The 23,111-nt window shown below is 51.0% G+C and overlaps 2 protein-coding genes and 1 non-coding gene across 5 annotated transcripts; 1 reads left to right on the top strand and 2 right to left on the bottom strand.

The window, feature by feature from the left end:
- Positions 1 to 553: 553 nt before the first annotated feature.
- Positions 554 to 15,212, bottom strand: LOC125545619 (extradiol ring-cleavage dioxygenase-like). Its single transcript, XM_087513697.1, has 4 exons — positions 14,981 to 15,212; positions 8,021 to 8,028; positions 824 to 1,188; positions 554 to 722 (listed from the first exon to the last, which is right to left on the bottom strand). The coding sequence occupies exons 1-4, from the start codon at positions 15,210 to 15,212 to the stop codon at positions 554 to 556; spliced, it is 774 nt and encodes a 257-aa protein (XP_087369823.1).
- Positions 15,213 to 16,954: 1,742 nt separating this feature from the next.
- On the bottom strand, positions 16,955 to 19,670 carry LOC125545618 (SET domain-containing protein). Of its 3 annotated transcripts, XM_087513696.1 has the most exons (7): positions 19,538 to 19,670; positions 19,082 to 19,454; positions 18,585 to 18,796; positions 18,364 to 18,416; positions 18,148 to 18,321; positions 17,983 to 18,047; positions 16,955 to 17,813 (listed from the first exon to the last, which is right to left on the bottom strand). In XM_087513696.1, exons 1-7 carry the CDS (start codon positions 19,555 to 19,557, stop codon positions 17,139 to 17,141), a joined length of 1,572 nt encoding a protein of 523 aa, XP_087369822.1. In that variant the 5' UTR covers positions 19,558 to 19,670; the 3' UTR covers positions 16,955 to 17,138. The 3 variants fall into 3 exon arrangements, with proteins under 3 accessions (XP_087369822.1, XP_048565585.1, XP_048565586.1); XM_048709628.2 differs by having other exon boundaries at positions 18,148 to 18,416; XM_048709629.2 differs by having other exon boundaries at positions 18,148 to 18,416; positions 18,585 to 18,781.
- A 43-nt stretch (positions 19,671 to 19,713) lies between these two features.
- Positions 19,714 to 19,795, top strand: TRNAS-CGA (transfer RNA serine (anticodon CGA)). Its single transcript has one exon. It is a non-coding gene; the product is annotated as a tRNA-Ser (tRNA).
- The last annotated feature ends 3,316 nt before the right edge of the window (positions 19,796 to 23,111 follow it).

Here is a 23,111-nt window from a genome sequence, read left to right as displayed (position 1 = left end):
TCTCCGAGGAGGACCAGGAGGAAGAGGACGAGTGGGAGGATTTTGGCGCCAAGAAACTATCAGCTCGTTCTGTTTGGCGCCAGCGTTTATCTGTTTGGCTGCAATTGTACAACCGTGGGAGATTTTCCTCCGGACTAATAGGGATTTTTGTTCTATTTATTCATAGAATTAAGGGGGGAGAAAGGAGAGCCATCTGATTAAAATAGACGGCAGATGCTAGACGCTACAACACGCGTACAGTAATAGCTGTACTGCAGAGGAGCCGAACCCCACTACTTTTAGTCATCATGAGACTAAAACGTATCCAAGCACCATCTGACTCCGTTGTCATGACCTGATGTTCACTCTGAAGTCAACCGTTTGTCCTCACACTGGCCATTATCGCAAAGTTCATTCCGGGTCTCTCTTATTACAAACCAACCGCTACGTAAGCCCATGGTGGACGGTTTTTTTTTCTTTTTTAAGCTGGAACGCATTGCATTCCGATTTCCAAATGCAACGTAGGGTGGACGTAGCAGTGTGGCAAAGCTCGATCGCGGCCGTCAGTCCAGTCCTAGTCCTTCGTGGTGAAACGGTACGAGGCGTATGACACGGCCCAGCTATGGTGGATCAGCTCCGCCTTGGGCTCGTCCCCAGCGGCGCCCAGCGCGACGTGCAGCGGGTAGAAATGCTCCGGCGATGGGTGCGGCGCCTTCTCCTCGTAGCGGTTCACGTCGTCGTACCTGGCGGCCATGACAAGCAAAGCAGGAGAATGATTGTCACGATATCACGGGGCGATCGCTTTGCGAGTCCGTCGTGGCCGTGGTCGCCAGCTCGGCATTACCTCCCGGCGAGAAGCGAGTCCCTGAGCCAGGTGTTGAAGTCGGAGGCCCACTGCGGCACCGGCTCGTCGTCGCGCCCCATCTTGCCGAGGTTGTGCGTCGCGCTGCCGGAGCCGAGGACGAGGACGCCTTCGCCCCTGAGGGGAGCCGGCGCCTTGCCCAGGGTGTAGTGGTAGGTGCCGTCGCGGTGGGTCTGCACGGAGAGCTGGCACACCGGGATGTTAGCCTCCGGGTACATGAACATCAGGGGCACCCACGCGCCATGGTCGAGCCCGCGTCCGTGGTCCTCGCTCACCGGCCCGAACCCAGCCTGCTCCAGGAGCTCCTTGGTTCTCTTGGCCAGATCAGGAGCGCCGGGCGCAGGATACTTCAGCTGGATGGCGGAACAGTTTATTCGGTTAGTTCAGCTGACATTTTGCACAATTTTCACACCTAAATATTTTGCACGAACAGCAAGAACACCGTTTCTTTCTCACCAAACTCAAGCAATCAATTCCCGCAAAAAAAAACTCGAAGAATTCAAGCCAAAGAAAAATGTTTCCGTCAGCAAAACGAAGAAATATTACCACCCAATTCTGGCTTCTTCCTCTGTAGTACTACGCCATGCAATCCAATTCAATTGCCAGGACGACGTCTCGGTGGAAACCAAAACTGTTCTCAAGCACATGTTGGCGCCGCCTCCATGCAGCACCGCTTCTTCTTCCTCCTCTCAACTCTCTCTTCTCGGTTTGTTTCTCTCACGAGCACACAGATGGAAAACACTCAAGAAAAACACATACACACACAAGCACCAAGAGAAATCCAATGGCTTTGCAAAGGCACTCCCTTGATGGCACACCGTCGCTACATCTTTACATCAGCCCTCACGGCTCCACTTTTCTCATTCATCAGTCCAACTTAAAGACTCGGTACAAGTGACCCACACGTAGCCAAGGCAACAACCTGCCCGGTTCTCATGCCATGCACCACACGACTTGATCCACTAACCTACTAACTCACCCACTAACAAACTCCATGCGGCCACTCTCCTTCACGCACGCCCAGCTAGCTATCTGGAATATCTCCATGGCCTATGTGACGTGACTAACAAACTATGCATGCATTTGACTCGGCTAAACACACTGACCTATACACACAAAATACTAGTAGCTTGCATGCACACACATGAAGGCGTCTCTATGTATGCAAATTGCCGCAGCTACTACTATATGCATGACTTGAAAAACATGAAACAATCTATCAACAAGATTTTTTTTCGCGAATACGCATAGATTGCGTATCATTGCATTGATAGGAGGGGTGAAAAAATACATAGGGTGAGTGCTACAACGGCCACGCGTACACAAGCTGGTGCGGGCACAAGTAGCAGGAGCAGATGGGGTAGGGGCTGCTCATCCCCGATACATCGAGCTATAGCCTATCTCTCAAAGATCATCGTCGCCAAGCCGTTGGCGCCGGCGCTAGCCCAAAGGCGAGCGTCTTCCTGAATAGATCGAAGCAAGCTAGCTATGGAGGGGTGCAGCTGGTCGAAGATGCACCCATTCCGGTGCTTCCAGATAGCCCAGGCTGTGAGGGCAATGATGGAGTTTAGACCCTTCCATAGAGCAGCGGGCGATGTGGAGCACGCGTTGATCCACCAATCCGCGAAAGGCGTGTCCGGGGTCGGGATCGTAGCGGTTGATCTGCACCAAGAGAGAACCTCGTGCCAAATTTGGCAGGAGAAGGGGCAAGCAGTGAATAGGTGGTGCATGTCCTCGGTGGCCTGGTCGCAGAGCACGCACCGGTCGTTGTGCGGTAAGCCACGGCGGGCGAGGCGAGCGGCCGTCCAGCACCGATCCTGTAGGGCCAGCCAGATGAAGGCTTTGATGCGAAGGGGAGCCCATGTCTTCCAGGTGAGCTTCCAAGAAGCATCCGAGATGGAGCCGTGGAAGAGCGCAAGGTAGTAGGTCTTGGCCGAGTAGTTGCCGGAGTCGGTCCATTTCCAGCGTAGCACATCGTGCCCGGCCGCGAGGGCTTTGGTCTGGAGAGTGCGCCAGAGATCAACGTACTAGACAAGGGCGGCGGGGCCGAGCACGCCGGCGATGTCGCGCACCCACGCCCGCCTGGGGAGGCCCTCAGCCACCATCCGGTCGCGGCGATGTCTCGGGAGACCATAGAGAAAACCAGGGGTGCGACCTCAGAGACGGACTTGCCCTCGATCCAGGGGTCCGTCCAGAACTTGCAAGAACGCCCATCTTGCACCTCCCAGGTGGTGGAGGCTCTGAAAATCTGCGCGGCCATCGGGTCGTGGGGGAGGTGAAGCATGCTCCAGGGACGCGAGGTGTCAGTGCGCTGGAGCCAAAGCCACCTGGCGCGCAGGGCAACACCAGTGCGCTGCAGGTCACGGATCCCCATGCCGCCAAGGGAGGTGGGGCGGCACACGCGGTCCCAGTTGACGCGGCACTGCCCGCCGCGCGCATCCTTGCGGACAATCCAAAGGAAGCGGTGAATGATTCGGTTTACTCACGCGAGGATAGTCTTGTTGACGGCGATGGCGACGAGGATGTGGATGGACATGGCATAGAGAACATGTCTGCAGAGCGCAAGGCGATCGCCAAGGGAGAGCATGGATACGAGCCAAGTGGAGAGCCTCCTCTCAAGCTTGTCAACAAGCGGCATGAGGTCAGTCGTGGAGGGCTTGCGAATGGATAGCGGAAGGCCGAGATACTTCACTCGGAAGTTGGCAATCAGGCATGCCATCTGTCTCGATCGTGGCCACGTGCTCCTGGGTGCACTAGATGGGCGATGCCGAGTATTTGGCGAAGTTTGTGCGGAGCCCAGAGACCTTGCCAAAGATGTCAAGCAGGCAGTGAATGGTGCGTAGGTCATGGGTGTCGGGGTGGCAGAAGATGACAACATCGTCCGCATAAAGGGAGACACTCAAGGCCAGGTGTCTCGTGGTCAACCGCTGGAGGAGGCCACGCTCGACGGCTCGCTGGAGAAGCGAGTTTAGCACGTCGATGACAATGACGAAGAGCATCGGAGAGACAGGATCCCCTTGTCGCAGCCCGCAAGCGTGAAGGATAGGCGGCCCAGGAACGCCATTGATGAGCACACGCGTGGACGCGGTGGAAAGCAGAATAGAGATCCACCCGCACCAGCGGCTTCCAAAGCCAAGGTGTCAGAGCGTTTCAAGCAGGAAAGGCCAGGCCACCGAGTCGAACGCCCTCGCAATATCGAGCTTGAGGAGCGTTTGCGGCATCTTGAGGTTGTGGAGGGTCTAGTCGTTTGTTGAACAAGGAGAAAATTGTTGTGGATGCTCTGGCCAGCAATGAACGCGCTCTGGTTCGTGGAAACCAATTTGCCCAGATGCGGTGCTAGTCGGAGGGAGAGCGCCTTTGCGAACAACTTTGCAATGAGATGAATGAGACTGATAGGCTGATAGTCGAAGAGGGATGCCGCATCCTGCTTCTTAGGGATGAGGGTGAGGAGCGCCTCGTTGAGCCGCTGAAATCCACGCCCGTTGAGCGCATACAGCTTGTCGAAGACGGCGCAGATGTCATGCTTGATCACCTCCCAAGCGTTTCGGAGAAACTCGGCGGTAAATCCGTCCGGGCCTGGCACCTTCCCAAGTGGCAGGCTCTTCACAGCGGCCCAGATTTCATCCTCGGAGAAGGGCGCATCGAGGCTGGATAGGTCGAAAGGGCCGGCATGGATCGCAGACAAATCAATAGAGAAAGGGCGCGCCGCCGCCGTTTCGAGGATTCCAGAGAAGTGCTGGTAGGCGGCCTCAGCGAGCGCGGCCGGGGCGGAAACGGAGATATTGCCCACCTGCAGCTCTAAGATACGGTTATTCTGCTTGCGGTGCGCGGCATGGACACGGAAGAACTTCTGGCCCGCGTCACCATCCCGCAGCCAGGAAAGCCTGACACGCTGGCGCGAGATCGAGCGCTCGAGCGAAGCGAGGCCCAGATAGCCCCCCTAGAGGCGTCGACGAAACTAGGCCTCGGACGGAGAGAGAGGTCGCGGATCTTGAGCCGCATCAAGGCGCGCGATCAGCTCACGAGCAATCAAGAGATGCCGAGATACATCTCTGATTTTCTTGGCGCTCCAGCTTTGGAGACGCCGCGCGGTGGCCTTAAGCCGTGCCACCAAACGCTGAAAGGGGTCCGGCTCGTCGGCCCCGGTGGCCCACGCTTCAAACACGACCTACATGTAACCGTCGGTGTGTGGCCAAAATCTCTCAAAGTGAAATCTCTTGGTGCCAGGCGAGCGCGTGGTGCAGTCCAGGAGGAGGGGCGCGTGTTCAGATGCCGCTGAGGACAGACAACGAAGCAGGCAGAGCGGGTGGAGCGCCTCCCAAGCAGAGTTGCAGAGGGCCTTGTCGATGCGCGTGAGGGTCGGAGTGTCGCGCTCACTCGACCAGGTGTACCACCTTCCATGGAGGTAGATGTCGCGCAGCTCCTCGTCGGCAAGAAAGCGGTGGAAGCGGGACATGACACGATGGTTGAACCAGGAGTTATTCTTGTCCACTGCCCCTGTGATCATGTTGAAGTCGCCCCCTAGGAGCCAGGGGCCAGCGCGCAACGAACGGACCTTGATGAGGTCGCCAAGGAAGGCGATCTTGTCATCATCGCCTTGCGGGCCATAGACACCGGTGAGCCACCAGTGATGCTCACCATCGAGGGAGGAGGCCAGGGCGGTGATGTGGTGCTCGCCGAGGTAAGGATCGGATAGCGCAATCAAGTCAGGACGCCACGCAAGCAGGATGCCCCCGCGTGTCCCGTCAGCAGGGAGGAGGAAGAACTCGGAAAAGGCCGGGCCGAGCGTCTCGGCAACGAGTGAGGACGAAAGGGAAAACATCTTTGTTTCTTGAGGATAAACGATACAAGGGGAAGCAGCGGTGATCACGCTGCAGACGGCAGTGCGTTTGGCCGGGGCATTTAGACCACGCACGTTCCAAAATACAATTCGTAGGTCGTGATCCATGAGGAAAGCTTGGGTCCTGGGGTGGGCAGGGCAGCCGCTAGGCCTCGACAGCATGAGGCAGCGGGGAGAACGAGCTGGCAGGTGGGTCGAGGAGCTCGGGGATGCGCCAGCCAAACAGATCAGCGAAAGCCTGCAGCACATCATGTGCTAGCGGCCTCTAAAAGAGGCGCTCATACTTCGTCAGGGTTTCCGCAGAGATGGGGGCGTCGTCCGAGACAGGCCCGAGGTGGCGCAGAAGGAGCTTCTTGGCCTTGAGTTCGGAGTTGAGCCCACAGTCCGCCTTGGCGATCCGGCCGCTCCTTCGGGGCGTGAAGTTCGGTGGTAGCTCCTTGCGACGATTGCGGGTGGAAGGGGCCGGAAGAATCTGCTCAATGGGCCGATGGATGGACTACACAAACGCATCTAGGGGCCGGACGTCGCCATGCGCGCCAAGTGGCGAGCTCTGAGAGGCTGCATGGGAGGAATCAGCGAGTGTGGGCTCCGGATCACTCGGGATCGGTGCGGGCGAGTCACGCGCAACGGGATCCGAGGTGGGGGCGGTGTGGGGATCAGTGGCGGGGCCATCCAGGGAGGTAGCCGGGCCCGTCACGTGCTCGGCCAGGGCCAGCTGTCCAGCGGGGGGCGAGGTGGGTGGTCCGCTGCTGCATCCATCCGGATTGGCGAGGGAGCGGATCGTGATATCCGGTGGGGCCGCACAAAGCAGAAGCAGACCAGATGAGGGGACAGCCTCGGGATCCTCCTCGGGGCGTGGGCCAGTCTCCAGAAGGCGCGCAGGTGCATCAGAAGGCAGAATGTTGGCGGCTAGCGGGGCGGGAGGCGTGGGAGCGGCGACCTGGTCAGCGGACTCCAAAATTGAACGGTCCGCGCCCAAAGGAGTGGACGAGGAGGGGCGCCCAACGGCCGTCTCCGGGCCCACATTCGCGGCGGCTTTCTGGAAAGCCGCCTTGTCTCCCAGTCGCAGCCTAGCAGGGGCCCACGTGATGCCACACACGACCGGCGGGTGTGGACCCAGGATCCCGAGCCAGACCCGCGAGGCGGCAAGCGGTCGGTCGCGGCGGCGCCCCCCATACCGACGACGGGAGCAGCCGGAGCGGCGAGAGGGGCCGGCGGCATCGCAGCGTGATGGCGCGGGGGGTGATCGTAGAGGCGCGGCCAAGGCTCTGGGCAAGGCGGCGACCCTTGGTCGGGGCCGGCGCCACCATCAAAATCAGGGCTGGGAGAACGACGCGGCGACAGAAGCAGAGGGACGGGGCGGCGGAAATCCTCATAGCGGGCGACGTGAATCCCTACTGGAAAACGCAGCAGGTCCATGCCGAGGCGCTCGGTGATGTCAGGGTCCGCATCGACGTCGATGCCGTCGCGCACCAAAAGGAAGAGGTCAGCGGCGAGGGGGGTCGCGTCTAGGTTGGGGGTCCAGGCGGTAAGCTTGAAGATGTCCAAGTCAGTGCCATGGCGCGTCCGCGGCTCAAGGTGTTCTACCATGCAGAACGGTGCGAGCAGCGTGACCGCCGTAGCGCGATGCCAGGCGTGGTCCGACACACCAGTGAGCTCAAGGTGCACCCGGAAGCGGGCGTGAACCTGCTCAGTGAAGGAAATATGCCCTAGAGGCAATAATAAAGTTATTATTTATTTCCTTATATCATGATAAATGTTTATTATTCATGCTAGAATTGTATTAACCGGAAACATAATACTTGTGTGAATACATAGACAAACAAAGTGTCACTAGTATGCCTCTACTTGACTAGCTCGTTAATCGAAGATGGTTATGTTTCCTAACCATAAACAAAAGAGTTGTTATTTGATTAACGGGATCACATCATTAAGTGAATGATCTGATTGACATGACCCATTCCACTAGCTTAGCACCCGATCGTTTAGTATGTTGCTATTGCTTTCTTCATGACTTATACATGTTCCTATGACTATGAGATTATGCAACTCCCGTTTGCCAAAGGAACACTTTGTGTGCTACCAAACGTCACAACGTAACTGGGTGATTATAAAGGAGCTCTACAGGTGTCTCCAAAGGTACATGTTGGGTTGGCGTATTTCGAGATTAGGATTTGTCACTCCGATTGTCGGAGAGGTATCTCTGGGCCCTCTCGGTAATGCACATCACTTAAGCCTTGCAAGCATTGCAACTAATGAATTAGTTGTGGGATGATGTATTAAAGAACGAGTAAAGAGACTTGCCGGTAACGAGATTGAACTAGGTATTGGATACCGACGATCAAATCTCGAGCAAGTAACATACCGATGACAAAGGGAACAACGTATGTTATTATGCGGTCTGACCGATAAAGATCTTCGTAGAATATGTAGGAGCCAATATGGGCATCCAGGTCCCGCTATTGGTTATTGACCGGAGACGTGTCTCGGTCATGTCTACATTGTTCTCGAACCCGTAGGGTCCGCACGCTTAAGGTTTCGATGACAGTTATATTATGAGTTTATGAGTTTTGATGTACCGAAGGAGTTCGGAGTCCCGGATGAGATCGGGGACATGACGAGGAGTCTCAAAATGGTCGAGACATAAAGATTGATATATTGGAAGCCTATGTATGGATATCGGAAGTGTTCCGGGTGAAATCGGGATTTTACCGGAGTACCGGGAGGTTACCGGAACCCCCCGGGAGCTATATGGGCCATGATGGGCCTTGGTGGAAAAGAGAAGAGGCAGCCCTACATGGGCCGCGTGCCCCTCCCCTCCCTTGGTCCGAATAGGACAAGGAGAGGGGGCCGGCCCCTCTCTCTCTTTTCCCCCTCCGCGAATCCTATTCCAACTAGGATTGGGGGGGGGGGAATCCTACTCCCAGAGGGAGTAGGACTCTCCTGGCGCGCCTCCTCTAGGACGGCCGCACCCCCCCCTCTAGTCCTTTATATACGGAGGCAGAGGCACCCCAGAGACACAGAAGTTGATCCACGTGATCTTTTCCTTAGCCGTGTGCGGCGCCCCCAGCCACCATAGTCCTCAATAATATTGTAGCGGTGCTTAGGCGAAGCCCTGCAGCAGTAGTACATCAAGATCGTCACCACGCCGTCATGCTGACGGAACTCTTCCCCGACACTTTGCTGGATCGGAGTCCGGGGATCGTCATCGAGCTGAACGTGTGCTAGAACTCGGAGGTGCCGTAGTTTCGGTGCTTGATCGGTCGGGCCGTGAAGACGTACGACTACATCAACCAAACGCTTCCGTTGTCGATCTACAAAGGGTACGTAGATCACACTCTCCCCTCGTTGCTATGCATCACCATGATCTTGCGTGTGCGTAGGAAATTATTTTTTTAAAATTACTACGAAACCCAACAGTGGCATCCGAGCCTAGGTTTTATATGTTGATGTTATATGCACGAGTAGAACACAAGTGAGTTGTGGGCGATATAAGTCATACTGCTTACCAGCATGTCATACTTTGGTTCGACGGTATTGTTGGACGAAGCGGTCCGGACCGACATTACGCGTACGCTTACGCTAGACCGGTTCTCCCGACGTGCTTTGCACATAGGTGGCTTGCGGGTGACAGTTTCTCCAACTTTAGTTGAACCGAGTGTGGCTACGCCCGGTCCTTGCGAAGGTTAAAACAGCACCAACTTGACAAACTATCGTTGTGGTTTTGATGCGTAGGTAAGATTGGTTCTTGCTTAAGCCCGTAGCAGCCACGTAAAACTTGCAACAACAAAGTAGAGGACGTCTAACTTGTTTTTGCAGGGCATGTTGTAATGTGATATGGTCAAAACGTGATGAGATATAAGTTGTTGTATGAGATGATCATGTTTTGTTAAAGTTATTGGCAACTGGCAAAAGCCTTATGGTTGTCTCTTTATTGCATAAGATGCAAGCGCCAAATAAATGCTTTACTTTATCGCTATGCGATAGCAATAGTTGCAAGAGCAATAGTTGGCGAGACGACCGTGTGACGACACATTGATATAGATCAAGATGATGGAGATCATGGTGTCATGCCGGTGACGATAGAGATCATGACAGTACTTTGGAGATGAAGATCAAAGGCGCAAGATGATGATGGCCATATCATGTCACATATTTTGATTGCATATGATGTTTATCTTTTATACATCTTATTTTGCTTAGTTTGACGGTAGCATTTTAAGATGATCAAAGGCGCAAGATGAGTATGCACCGCTGGTTCATGTTGTGCTCAATTACTTTGGATGACCCAAACTCTTAAAGATTATGGGATTTATGTGAAACATGTTCCACTGCTTTGTGACAATGAAAGTGCTATCAAAATTGGTCATAATCATGTACAACATTCTTGAACTAAGCATATTGAAGTTCGTCATCATTTCATTCGAGATCATGTTGCTAAGGGTGACATTAATCTTAAGCATGTTCGCACCGATAAGCAATTAGCGGATATATTTACTAAACCTCTTGATGAGAAAGTATTTTGCAGGTTGAGAGGTGAATTGAACATCATTGATGCTTCAAACTTGGAGTAGAAACTCCATTGGATACATGCAAGACATGAGCTTATGACTAATCCATGATATATCTCTTATGATGACTATCTTATGTCTTGGATATATTTGTACCTTGCATGTTGTCTAACCCATGTAGGTGCTTGGTTGAATCTAATTCCATGAGATTGCGACTCACTCACATCTTGAGCAATCTCTACATCACCAAGTCTCTACACAATGGCGGTTGAAGACAAGGAAGCACAAAACCATTCAAACATATCCTTTGACAAATTCTATGTTGAGCTTCATGATTGTCATTTTTGGATACACAAGTGCTCTTCCTTGCAAGAACTAACCCATGTAGGTAGATGAACTCAAACTCCAAGTGGTACTCTCAACTCTTGATGAGCTACATCAACCTTGAGCACCCACACAAGTTCAACTACATGAGCAAGAACCACACCACCACCCAAGGTATGTTATTCCATCTTAGAGAAGCTTTACTCCAAGACATGAGTCAAAGCAACTCAACAAGATGTGAATACATCAAGATGCTTAAACGAAAAATGGTAACCCCATTTTGAGCTTAAACGATGAGTATGACCTATGATCAAGTGTTCTCACTTGACTCCTAAGTCAATATACTCTAACATAGGTGACTATGTCACCGCCCAACTCTAGATGAGGTTCTCTTGTGTTCTTTTTGTGTGTATCTCATGCATGTTTAGTTTCTTTCTCTTTTTCAAAAACAAAAAAACTCCATCTAGATTTTTCAGTCTCTTCTCTTTTCTTTCTGTTTATGTTCTGCATTTTCTGCATTTAATTCCTTGCAAATCCTTCAGGTAATTCATTGTAAATCTTTGTGAGATCCTACATGTCTAGTGAGCTGAGGTGACAAGTGTTTTTCTCTGTGTGAACTCGGTTTCACCGACTTGTAATTTTCGGTCCAACCGAATCTTTTCCGTGCCACCGAAACATACCACTCGGTGCCACCGACTTCGCAACAGGAAAAACAGTTTGCCACTTGTTCTATATTTCTTCTGATCCAGCTCTACTCAATGAATCTTGTCCTCTACAAGCATCACAGTTTTATCCATTGCTTTGTGCTGAGTCTCAAGGACCAAACCTATACGACGGATTCCAGAAAGCCCTTCTTGGAAATTGATGTCAAAGGGGGAGAGAGAGATCACATCAAAGCTTGTAGGAGAGAGAGATCACATCAAGGGAGAAAAAGTCTCAAGGACCAAACCTACAAGAGAGAAAGTATTAAGGGGGAGAGAGAGACTTCCAGGGGGAGAGAATACTCAAGGATCCCAGATGTCCCAGATGCTTGATGCTTGATGTTCAAGAGGAGAGATGTCACATGTCTTTTTAGGGGGAAAGACATGTTCATTTGTATCTTTCAGCTCTGATTTGTTGTTCCTTATCTTCTCCCAATATCCCATGTAAGATTCTGGGGGAGCAAGACACCTAAGGGAAAGAAATCAGTCAAATTCATTGCATATCTATATTCTTGGGGACATGTTGAATCCAATGTGGTACCTTGTACTCACTCTCTACATGTCATCCCAGTCTTGGTATTCTTGTGGTTTCTTTTGTTTACTCTGGCTAGTGGATGTACCTGTGTTATCTAACTTTGTTTGTGCAGGTTCATTCCATCCTAAGCCAACTCAAGACCACAAGGTAAGTATATGCATCAAAATCATGAGTATGAGGAGTTCTTGCTTATGTACATACTGTTTGCAAGAAGGACTCATGAGCATGAAGGTATTTTCCTTGATAATCTTTTGCTCTGATGCATATGGCCAAGATACATGTAACACATTGCCTACTCTGTCATGGTTATGCTCTCACATGCCTCTATATTTCATATTTACATGAGTGCATACATGTAGGGGGAGCCTATGCTTGTTACATGTCCTTCCAAAGCTTTACTTGCTGTTCTTTATATCTTTATCTAAAGCTTTGATGTATGTTGCCATCAATTACCAAAAAGGGGGAGATTGAAAGCACAAGTGCTCCCTAGGTGGTTTTGATAATTGATGACAACATATCTCTTGTTGGACTAACATTTCTATCTAGCATGTTTCAGATAAGTTCAACAATGGAGTGGCATGGACTAAAGGTTGTGGGAACTCCTTCAAGATGCTAAGGACAAAGGATTGGCTAAAGCTTCCAGCTCAAGACTCTTCATTTTACATTTTAGTGATCCAAGATCACATTGAGTCCATAGGAAAAGCCAATACTATCAAGGAGGGATGAGGTGTTGCTTAATGAGCCTCTTGCTTCATGTGCTTAATGATATGCTCCAAAATCCTCAGCTACTTTCCCACTTCCACATATGACCTAAACCCAAAGCCAAACTCGGACCTACCGATTATTCCTATCCGGCGCCACCGAGTTTCACCTGTCATAGCCACTGCCAGAAACCCTAATCAGTTCGGTCTCACCGATGGGATCTCGGTCTCACCAAGATGGGCTTGCAAACTCTCTGTTACCTATTGCAATATTTTTGGTCCCACCGAGATATGCAATCGGCCCCACCGAGTTTGCTTGGCCAACTCTCTATTTCACTTATTCCCAAATCGGTCCCACCGAGTTTGAGTAATCGGTCAAACCGAGTTTTGGATTTACCCTAACCCTAGCACATCGGTCCCACCGAGTTGATCCAGTCGGTCCCACCGAAAATCTCTAACGGTCACTAGGTTTCCTATTTCGGTCTGACCGAGTTTGTTGATTCGGTCCCACCGAGATTGGTAAATCGTGTGTAACGGTTGGATTTTGTGTGGAGGCTATATATACCCCTCCACCTCCTCTTCATTCGTAGAGAGAGCCATCAGACTAAGCCTACACTTCCAGCATCCTATTTCTGAGAGAGAACTACCTACTCATGTGTTGAGGCCAAGATATTCCATTCCTACCATATGAATCTTGATCTCTAGCTTTCCCCAAGTTGCTTTCCACTCAAACCTTCTTTCCACCAGATCCAAATCCTATGAGAGAGAGTTGAGTGTTGGGGAGACTATCATTTGAAGCACAAGAGCAAGGAGTTCATTACCTACACACCATTTGTTACTTCTTGGAGAGTGGTGTCTCCTAGATTGGCTAGGTGTTACTTGGGAGCCTCCGACAAGATTGTGGAGTTGAACCAAGGAGTTTGTAAGGGCAAGGAGATCGCCTACTTCGTGAAGATCTACCGCTAGTGAGGCAAGTCCTTCGTGGGCGATGGCAATGGTGGGATAGACAAGGTTGCTTCTTCATGGACCCTTCGTGGGTGGTTGCTTCTTCGTGGACCCTTCGTGGGTGGAGCCCTCCGTGGACTCGCGCAACCATTACCCTTCGTGGGTGGAGCCCTCCGTGGACTCGCGCAACCGTTACCCTTCGTGGGTTGAAGTCTCCATCAACGTGGATGTAGGATAGCACCACCTATCCGAACCACGGGAAAAACATCAGTGTCTCCAATTGCGTTTGAATTCTCCAAACCCTTCCCCTTACATTCTTGCAAGTTGCATGCTTTACATTCCGCTGCTCATATACTCTTTGCATGCTTGCTTGATATGTATTGTGTATGTTGAAATTGTGCCTAAAACTCCACTCAAACCAAAAAGGCCTAAAAATTGCAACTTTAGCACTAAGTGTCTAATCACCCCCCCTCTAGACACATCTACTTCTAGATCCTACAAGGCGGAACCGGGCGGTGCGCGCGCCGGCGGTAGCGACCATAGCCCGATCTTCAGCGTCGTGGAACCGGATGAGGAAGTCCTCCGGGAGGTGGCGGTGGACCGAGAAGTGCGTCGTCGGGATGCCGAAGCGCGAGCAGATCATGTCGGCCACCTCGAGGCAAGACACCCCGGTCCTACATCCCGCAACGGTGGCGAGCAACGCGCGCCAGAGCTCATCCTCGGTGGCGTCGATCTCCGCGGACAGGGGCAGCAAGCACGCGGGGGCGGCAGCCGGCCGTAGCGACGGGTGCCCGGTGAGGGGGACAGAGGGGGAGGCGGACCGCGCCGAGAGGGAGGCGCAGGGGGAGGGGATGGCGGGCCCGGAAGACGCAGGCTGCCAAGAACCCTGGATGGACGGAGCCGGAGACGAGACCGTCGGCGAGGGCGAGGGCTGCGCGAGGGAGGGGCCCCGGAGACGCTTGGGCGACGGGCTCGAGCCTGAGGGGGACGGCGGCGTGGGTTAGTGCACTTGCGTGCTACGTGGCCGTAGAAGTCGCAACGCGCGCAGCGGACGTCGCGGCGGCACTCGTCCCTGGGGTGGCCATGGTAGCGGCAGCGCGAGCAGAACTCCTCCGAGGCTCGGCGCCGGCGCGGCTCAGACGGCGGAGCGATGGGAGGCGGGGGGGACGTGCAGCAGGGGCACGCCGCCGCGGGCGGTGGCGCTGCGAGGGCCGCCTCCGCTTGCGACCCGCCACGAGCCACTCGCGCTCCTCGGCGGGCTCCTCTTCAGAGACCCAGTGGACCTCAGAGCGGATGGCGCGCGGAGGGGGCGAGGGCGAGGCCGGCGGAGGGGCGGCGGCCGACGACCCACAGAGCGCCTGCCGGTAGGAGGGTCGCGCGGAGCCATCGGAGGACGGACTGGACTCGAGCCAACGCAGGTCGCGACCGCGGCCGGAGGCAACCGGTGAGCCCATGGGGACAGGGGTGTGGAGGGTGGCCGCCGGGCGCCGGAGCGGCGAGCGGCGGGAGGCTGTGGGCGCCGGGGCCGGAGCGGCCGTCGGCGAGAGCGGGGAGCGGGGAGCCTCAACAAGATTAACCTAACAGTACATGGGCTTGGGGAAGCCGTCGAAGTCGTGGATGGTGTCGTTGTTGCCACGGATGACGTTGACAGCCGGGGCGTCCGTCTCCCAGTGCGCCGACACCACCAGGATGGAGCGCGGCGGCTCCTGGCCAGCGACGGCCGATGGCAGCCACGACCTGAAGAAGCTCTCCGCCGGGATCGTCTCGTCGATGGACAGCAAGGGCGAGCCGTGCGACAGGAAGAAGATGTCCATCGTCGTCGGTGGGTGACTCCCGGTGGCTTGTGGTCGTCGTCGCTCCTCCCGGCGGCTCTGGCTTTGGTTCTGCCGAGTCACCAGCAATGACGTCGATCCATGAAAAGAGTTTGTAAATTTATGTATGTATTTGTTTGTGTGTCTAGCATTTTTGATTCATTCATATGCACACTACGAGCTCGGAGTTGTTCGCCTTTTAGTCATGCTCGTGTTCCGCGTTGCCACGTCGGACGTGGATGTCCGTTACTTTTTCCGCCCTCTCTAGTCTGTATCAAGTGAGTAGATTGGCTTGGCCTCCATGCCATTGACACTTCGACGTGGATGGCGCATCCAAAAATGCTACACACACGGATCTTTACGGGGGGATTACGGGCTCCTTCCTTCTCACTAAACCTGCCCCACTGATTTTCAGCTGGGTGGGGCCAGCCCTCCCTCCTTAATCCAATCAGAGTGTCCTATCTCTAATCCACCCCATAATGAGCCAGTAAAGGTCCGTGAGCATTGCCGTGGCGCATCCCTCGCTTAAAGATTGGTGGTGCAACATGTGGAGCAACAACATTTCAGATAGAAAGGCCATGGCATCTTTTCCATGCTCATTTATTGGACTGCTTTTTTTCAAGAACAACTTTCAATAACATTCATGTCCGCAGACCATCTCGCGACAACTAAAAACACTAAAGCGAGCCAAAAGCACTCCGCCGTCACCGCTCCTCCCTCACTTGATACGAGCCAAATTTGTTGTAGTAGATAGTTGGGATTCGTTGTGGCAAGACCCTACAGGACCAGCGCGCCAGAAAAGCAACCGTCGCCGATTAACAGAAGTATAGATCAAAAAAACCCAACCTCTAGACGCACAGATAAAGACTAGATCCAATCGGATCCATCGGAGACAAGCACCGACCAAATCCTGTGAGATCCACCGCTGGCACAACTCCACACACCCTTTAACGATGCTAGACGCATCACCAGAACGGGGAATAAGCGGGGAGAACCTTATTTCATCTTCTTGAATAGGATACAAACCCTAAACAAACTCATAAAAATACCTAAAAACAGAGCAAGATCCCTCCCGCCAGCAATGGCCGGGGTCCACCATGCCTCCATGGTCCTAGGGTCACCGGAGACGAGGCGGACCAGCGGCGATGCCAGAGGGAGGCAGACCATTTGTTGGACTATTTGAAATAAGAGGAATGCTCATATATTTCGTCACAAATCAATTCAGCCACCAATTATCTTAGGGGTTATTAAGAGCCATGCTAGGCTTGGGTTACCACGGGCGTGAAAGTTTGGGTTAATTGTTGCTGGGAGGGTAACACTTTTTTTATAATCGTAGTTGCGTGTAAAACAAACTCGATTCTTCTTAATTAATGGATGGGCCAAATGTTTTGACTCTGTTTCAGAAAATATATATGACCTAGGCCTGTCCAGAGTTTGTTGTGGTGGCCTTTGGAGTAGGCACTGTCTTGTTGCTGGTCATGTTCTAGGACTCGTGAGATTGTGTAAGCAATAACATAAGAAAGCTACTAAAAAGAGTTGAATCAACATACTCTCAAGGCCTTGTTCGGTTGAGGTGGTTTTTGAAGGGGAATGGCAGGGTTTGAGGGGGATTAGATCTCCTACAAGCCAAAATCCTCTCCAATCCACTCCAATTCCCTTGGGAGGAGGATTAAACGAACAAGGCCTAAATGAAGGTAATCATAGCATCACAAACTGGCATGTCTCAACTACTTAAACTCTGAGGGTGCATCTTCAAATGATCTGAACTTCATATGGGGAAAAATGAAAAGGAGCTACAAGTCACATCATTACAGGAAGAGTAACAAATGCCAGATGTAAATTCAACTGGCGATCCTATCATTTCAGAATCTAACACATCTTAACCAGGCAAAAAAGTTACAGCTGCTTGCTGGCTGCAAAACTCAAACACTAGGTATGCTTCCTCTTCTTGGTCTTTGGCCAACTACAGGCATGTTTCCTCAATCTGCCAAGTATCTTCCTCTCACTCACACGCAACACCAGAGAATGGTAAATGTTCCTTTCGCTGACGGGAGAGCATGTTCGGAGCTTCTCCTCGTCATCTTTTAAAGTGCTGGAACCATAGAGGCTCTCCCGGTTGTCAGCAATGGATGCAAGTGCAGAGCCAATGCTCTCACTTTGCAGTAGCTTCTTCACATCAGGCAGTTTTTCAACCCCATTTTTGGCGGGTCTTGTTACTTCGACAACCTTAGCAAAACTGTCAATGGTATCCTGCTCATCGTGCTGGTCATCATCACCAACCAGATCCTCAGCTACGCAGACCAACTTGTCATAAACTTCAGGCTCCAAGAAGATGATGTAAAGGAGGATCAGAAGTTCAAGCTGGGGCTCTCCATCGTATGAGATCTCAAAGTACTCGGCATCTTCGCTGGTGCAGCCTGAATAGCCTAGCTTATGCCATAGTGATACCCTTGCTTTTGCATATCGATGGGAGTACTTGGACGAGCACCACTTGGTGACCAGTGTTAAATCGATGTTGACAATGTCGTATGGGTTGTCAAGTTCTGTAAAACCATACCGATGAAGCAAAGCAGCATTTCCCATGGTACCATACGTATTATAAACCTAGAGTCCAAAGAGAGAAGAAAAGAAGCTGCATCATTATTATGGTACTATTTCTTCCAAACGGAGAACAGTGACTGCATTAATATACGAACCTACGGAGATCCAGCACAACAAAATGCATAATCACTTGACAGCAAAATCAAATGGCAAGTTAGTAGCTGTGCATTACCTCATCCCCTGGATTGGCATCTCTGACAATAATCATTTCCAAATCTTCATCGTTATATCCTTCACCTTATAAGTAGATAAATAATCGTGAGCGAAACTCTCCGTCAGTCAATTACAAGTCTTGACAACTTATGATCATGTACATGCATATGTCAATGAAAGTAACCTGAAGGTTTGGCGGTGGAATTTTCAACAGTTGACGGTTCATCAGCAGAAGCATTGCTTTGATCATCGTCATCTTTTTCTTCAACTAAGTCTATATTGCTTTGATCAACGTCACCTTCTTCACCTGAGTCTGCATTACTTTGATCATCACCATCTTCTTCTTCGTCTGAGTCTGCATTACTTTGATCATCACCATCTTCTTCTTCGTCTGAGTCTGAGTCGTCTGACTTAGTGAAGTGGACATGTTCACCATCAGTCTTGTGATTAAAGCTGATAACCAAATACAGTGAAGGGCACATATCCATGTTAATATTCACACCACTATACCTCATCAGTCACCACTATGTAATAATAGCTGACCTAGTGTGGGTAACTGATGAAGCATTTGCAACATAAGCATGTAAAATGAATCCAATTACATAGGTAGATGTAGCTTACAGGTCAGCCAGGGGAACCATTCCAGAACCATGATATTTATCTATACGGAAGGACCTTGATGAAAGAAGACTTTTAGCAGCAAAATATTTCTCCAGGCTAAGATCATCTGGCTTGACCCCCAATTCTCCAGAAGAAATGAGTGGCTCAATACATTCTTTCCAATCCTCACAAAGGAATTCCCTGTCTTGCTTCACTGTCTGCCTAGAAATTTGCTGTTTTTAGAGAAATCTTTATGCTTGGACAAGATTGATATGAAGCATGATATGATAAATTTGGCTCATATGATTTTCACAGTATGGTGGAAAACATCATTAGACACTGTCCAATTAGCTCACGGTACAAATAATTTGAGCAAACAAAGCCACAGTTTCAGGCAACTCAAATTAACCAAACTAGCGCAAGATATATCGCAAAATTCACAGAATTTACTGCATTGCAACATCAATCACGGACTAAGATACATACGCACCGCGACTTACTACAGGAGAAGGTTTCACCTTATCGAGCTCGGTGCCGGCGAGGAGGCGCGCGGCCTCGTCCTCGGGCCAGACGAGCGGCACGGGCTCGCAGTCCGGGATCAGGCGGAGGTAGTCGTGCCACGGAGAGTCGGCGCCCCGCGCGCGCTCGTACATGACGGCGACGGCGAGAGCGAGCGTGCCGCCGAGCTGCGCGTCCTTGATGGCCGCCGCGGCCCCGGACGTGCGCTGCGTCAGGCACGCGCGGCGCGGGATGGTAGCAACGACGTCGCCCTCCCGGAGCGCGGCGAGCGCGCGCACGTAGACGCCGCCGGCCTCGCTGGCGTCGAGGCGGAGCGCGTCGCTGCAGACGACGCCGTGCTCCCGCATCCAGCTCTCGAAGGCGCGGAGGCGGCTGCGGGGACAAGGCGGGGAACGGCATGAGGGTGGTCCAGGTCGTAGGCTGGAATATGAGGAGTAACGCAAAGGATTTCTTACCTTGCGGTGGCGACGTCCATGGCGGCGGCGGCGGCGGCGGCGCAGGTCAGGTGTCGCGGAGGTTTCCCTAGACAAGCGAGGGGGGACGAAGGCCGAAGTTAAATGGGGAAAAAGTTTAGGTTTTCACTAGTTGTATATCTGGTTATCAATGTATGAGAAATTTATCTGGCAAGATTGTCGATATGTCCGAGTGGTTAAGGAGACAGACTCGAAATCTGTTGGGCTTTGCCTGCGCAGGTTCGAATCCTGCTGTCGACGCTTTTTTTTTTTATGTTTTTGTCTACCTCGAAACAGAGAGAAAATGGTATGCGTCATTGTCCCTTTTTTTTGGCAAATCAAGAGCTTTATTACTCAATAAACAACGAACCACAGCTCCTAAATCCTCCTAAAAGCTCTTTGATTTCATGGCAAACAGCTGCATTCGCTGCTCTCTCTAAAAGTTCAGAGTTGCACATCCTAACCATCTCTTTGGCATCACTTTCAACACATATCCGTGAGTAACCCATGTCTCTAGCTAGTTGAATCCCGTCCCGGATAGCGTATAGCTCCATCGTTTGATCACTTGATGCAAAACGATACCACAAGGCATGCGCTCTGATTAGGTTGCCCTCTGAATCTCGTACCACCAGCCATGTACTTCCGCACCCTGCCTGCTCAAGAAATGTCGCGTCCACATTGATTTTCAGAGTCCCCTGTTCCGGTGCCTGCCAACGAGACTCCTCCTTGGTTACCACAAGTCGAGTAGTTTTCCCTGCTCAAGAAATGTCGACGCCTTTTTTTGTCTTTGCCTACCTCGAAACAGAGAGAAAATGGTATGCGCCATTGTCCCTTTTTTTGGCAAATCAAGAGCTTTATTACTCAATAAACAACGAACCACGGCTCCTAAATCCTCCTAAAAGCTCTTTGATTTCATGGCAAACAGCTGCATTCGCTGCTCTCTCTAAAAGTTCAGAGTTGCACATCCTAACCATCTCTTTGGCATCACTTTCAACACATATCCGTGAGTAACCCATGTCTCTAGCTAGTTGAATCCCGTCCCGGATAGCGTATAGCTCCATTGTTTGATCACTTGATGCAAAACGATACCACAAGGCATGCGCTCTGATTAGGTTGCCCTCTGAATCTCGTACCACCAGCCATGTACTTCTGCACCCTGCCTGCTCAAGAAATGTCGCGTCCACATTGATTTTCAGAGTCCCCTGTTCCGGTGCCTGCCAACGAGACTCCTCCTTGGTTACCACAAGTCGAGTAGTTTTCCCTGCTCAAGAAATGTCGACGCCTTTTTTTGTTTTTGCCTACCTCGAAACAGAGAGAAAATGGTATGCGCCATTGTCCTTTTTTTTGGCAAATCAAGATCTTTATTACTCAATAAACAACGGACCACAGCTCATAAATCCTCCTAAAAGCTCTTTGATTTCATGGCAAACAGCTGCATTCGCTGCTCTCTCTAAAAGTTCAGAGTTGCACATCCTAACCATCTCTTTGGCATCACTTTCGACACATATCCGTGAGTAACCCATGTCTCTGGCTAGTTGAATCCCGTCCCGGATAGCGTATAGCTCCATCGTTTGGTCACTTGATGCAAAACGATACCACAAGGCATGCGCTCTGATTAGGTTGCCCTCTGAATCTTGTACCACCAGCCATGTACTTCCGCACCCTGCCTGCTCAAGAAATGTCGCGTCCACATTGATTTTCAGAGTCCCCTATTCCGGTGCCTGCCAACGAGATTCCTCCTTGGTTACCACAAGTCAAGTAGTTTCCCCTGTTGTTCTAAGGTCAACAACATTATCAAGAGCTCACCGAACAGAAGCTTGAACTAATCTTTCCCTTATCACCATGAGTACGAGCATTTCTTTCAGACCATACCGCCCAACAGCCACACATACCATGCATACAAAATGGTCTGATCCTAGTTTTCCTTCAATCAAATCTAAAGCCCACGATTGTGGATGTAACACAGGGATTTTTATCTGCATCATGGTCTTCATCTCCTTCTAGAAGAGTCTCGCCCAAGTGCATTCGAACAGGGCATGGGTTATAGTTTCCTCCTTGCCACATAGGTCGCAGAATGGGGTCTTTTCTATGTGTCGAGTAAGCATGACAGATTTACAGGGCACAAATCCTTTGATAACTCTCCACCAAAAGTTCCTAACTCTTGGTGGTATCGCTATCTTCCATAAGGCATTTCCTATTGTTCCTGACGAAGACGGTTCATAGGAATGTCTCGTATGCGCCATTGTCCTTGTCTTGTTAACGAAGCCCGTATCAATCTTTTGTAAGGGGAGCCATTCATGTATTTCGTTCATTATCAGAAACTAGGAAATACGCTTACTTCAAGTAGATCATATACTCCTATATATATATATGTCCACGAGGCTCAAGTAATAAACAATGATTCCACCAATCCCTCTCTATTCCCTTCTAACACACAACCAGGGGTTGCCTTGCCTTTAGGACCTCGCCCTACGTCGGCGTTGCGGGAGGTAGCCGGGGAGTTTCTGGACGGTAATATTCCACGGGTGCCACGGGTGGGGGAGGGGTGCGGTGCCCATGCAGAGGATGGATTAGCGGGAGAGGTGGCGGCGTTGAAGGCGCGGCGGCCGGCTCCATTTGAGTGTTGTGACTGGTGAGATGAAACGAATGGATCAGGAGATGACATTGCCATGGGGAATTTTCCAAAGTAAATGACGGATCTACCCTTGAAATAACTAACTGGTCCCACTAAAATTTTGTAACGGTCCCATCGTTCTATGTAACTCCTCATATTTTTAGTTGTGTAACTCATCGTAACTTCCATTTTCCTACAATCAGATTAGGGTGGAAGGACAGCTCGTAAAATCGTCAATCACCGTAACAGTGTAATGTGTATATTTAATAGGAGGACAAACCGTTTTTATGTAACAAAGCCGCCCTAGCTCAGTTGGCATCTGCATGAGGATGTGGATGCAACGTTGCAAGTTCTATTCCTTGCGACCACCAAATATTTTTGGCTTCCTCGGCGAGGATCGATGGGCTGGATGCGGACGACCCAGTAGGGGAGTGCGGCTGAGGCCCAATACTGCCTGTGCGATGGAGCAATTTTTTTATTGGGCCAATTGCATGGGGGCTACTATATGACGCTACTTGCGTAAAATAATGCATGGAACGCGCATCAGTTCGTGTATGTGCTGGCACACTGGTACGATCCAAGACAACGTGTGTTTATAAGGCGCAAAAAAAATCCAAAAAAAAAATCTGAGTTGAATGATCGAAATCATGCCCTTAAAGACCTGACTACGTGCTGCTAGCCGCTAGAAGAAATGAGTCCTACCAACCAATGGCCAGCTCGAACCTTTAAGAACATACTCCAATGTTAGATTCAAAACATTTTTTTGTTTTCTTGAACTTTTAAAAAAATATAAATTGTTGAATATTTTTGGAAACATGAATAATTTTGAAAATCCCAAACATTTTTTTAAAATTCTTTACATTTTCAGAAATACACAACAAAATTTAAAACATTCAAAATTTTATTTGGAAACATGAATTTGAGTTTTTTTTGAAAAAGAAAACATATTTTGAACATTCAAAA

Source organism: Triticum urartu, chromosome 3A, assembly GCF_056163025.1.
Source record: "Triticum urartu cultivar PI428250 chromosome 3A, HENAU_Tu73, whole genome shotgun sequence".
Lineage (NCBI taxonomy): Eukaryota > Viridiplantae > Streptophyta > Magnoliopsida > Poales > Poaceae > Triticum > Triticum urartu.
The sequence above is the reverse complement of the archived record's forward strand: the minus strand, read 5'-3'. Positions and strand labels throughout refer to the sequence as shown.

What these genes read in the sequence shown, in the direction of transcription:
- LOC125545619 (XM_087513697.1), bottom strand. Translation starts at nt 15,212, where the DNA reads ATGGACATCTTCTTCCTGTCGCACGGCTCGCCCTTGCTGTCCATCGAC. An exon ending in GACTCGCTTCTCGCCGGGAG is followed by an intron (nt 723 to 823) that starts GTAATGCCGAGC and finishes CATGGCCGCCAG; the next exon opens with GTACGACGACGTGAACCGCT.
- LOC125545618 (XM_048709628.2), bottom strand. Translation starts at nt 19,557, where the DNA reads ATGGACGTCGCCACCGCAAG. An exon ending in CCGGCACCGAGCTCGATAAG is followed by an intron (nt 18,797 to 19,081) that starts GTGAAACCTTCT and finishes CTCTAAAAACAG; the next exon opens with CAAATTTCTAGGCAGACAGT. An exon ending in TTCCACCGCCAAACCTTCAG is followed by an intron (nt 18,048 to 18,147) that starts GTTACTTTCATT and finishes TCTACTTATAAG; the next exon opens with GTGAAGGATATAACGATGAA.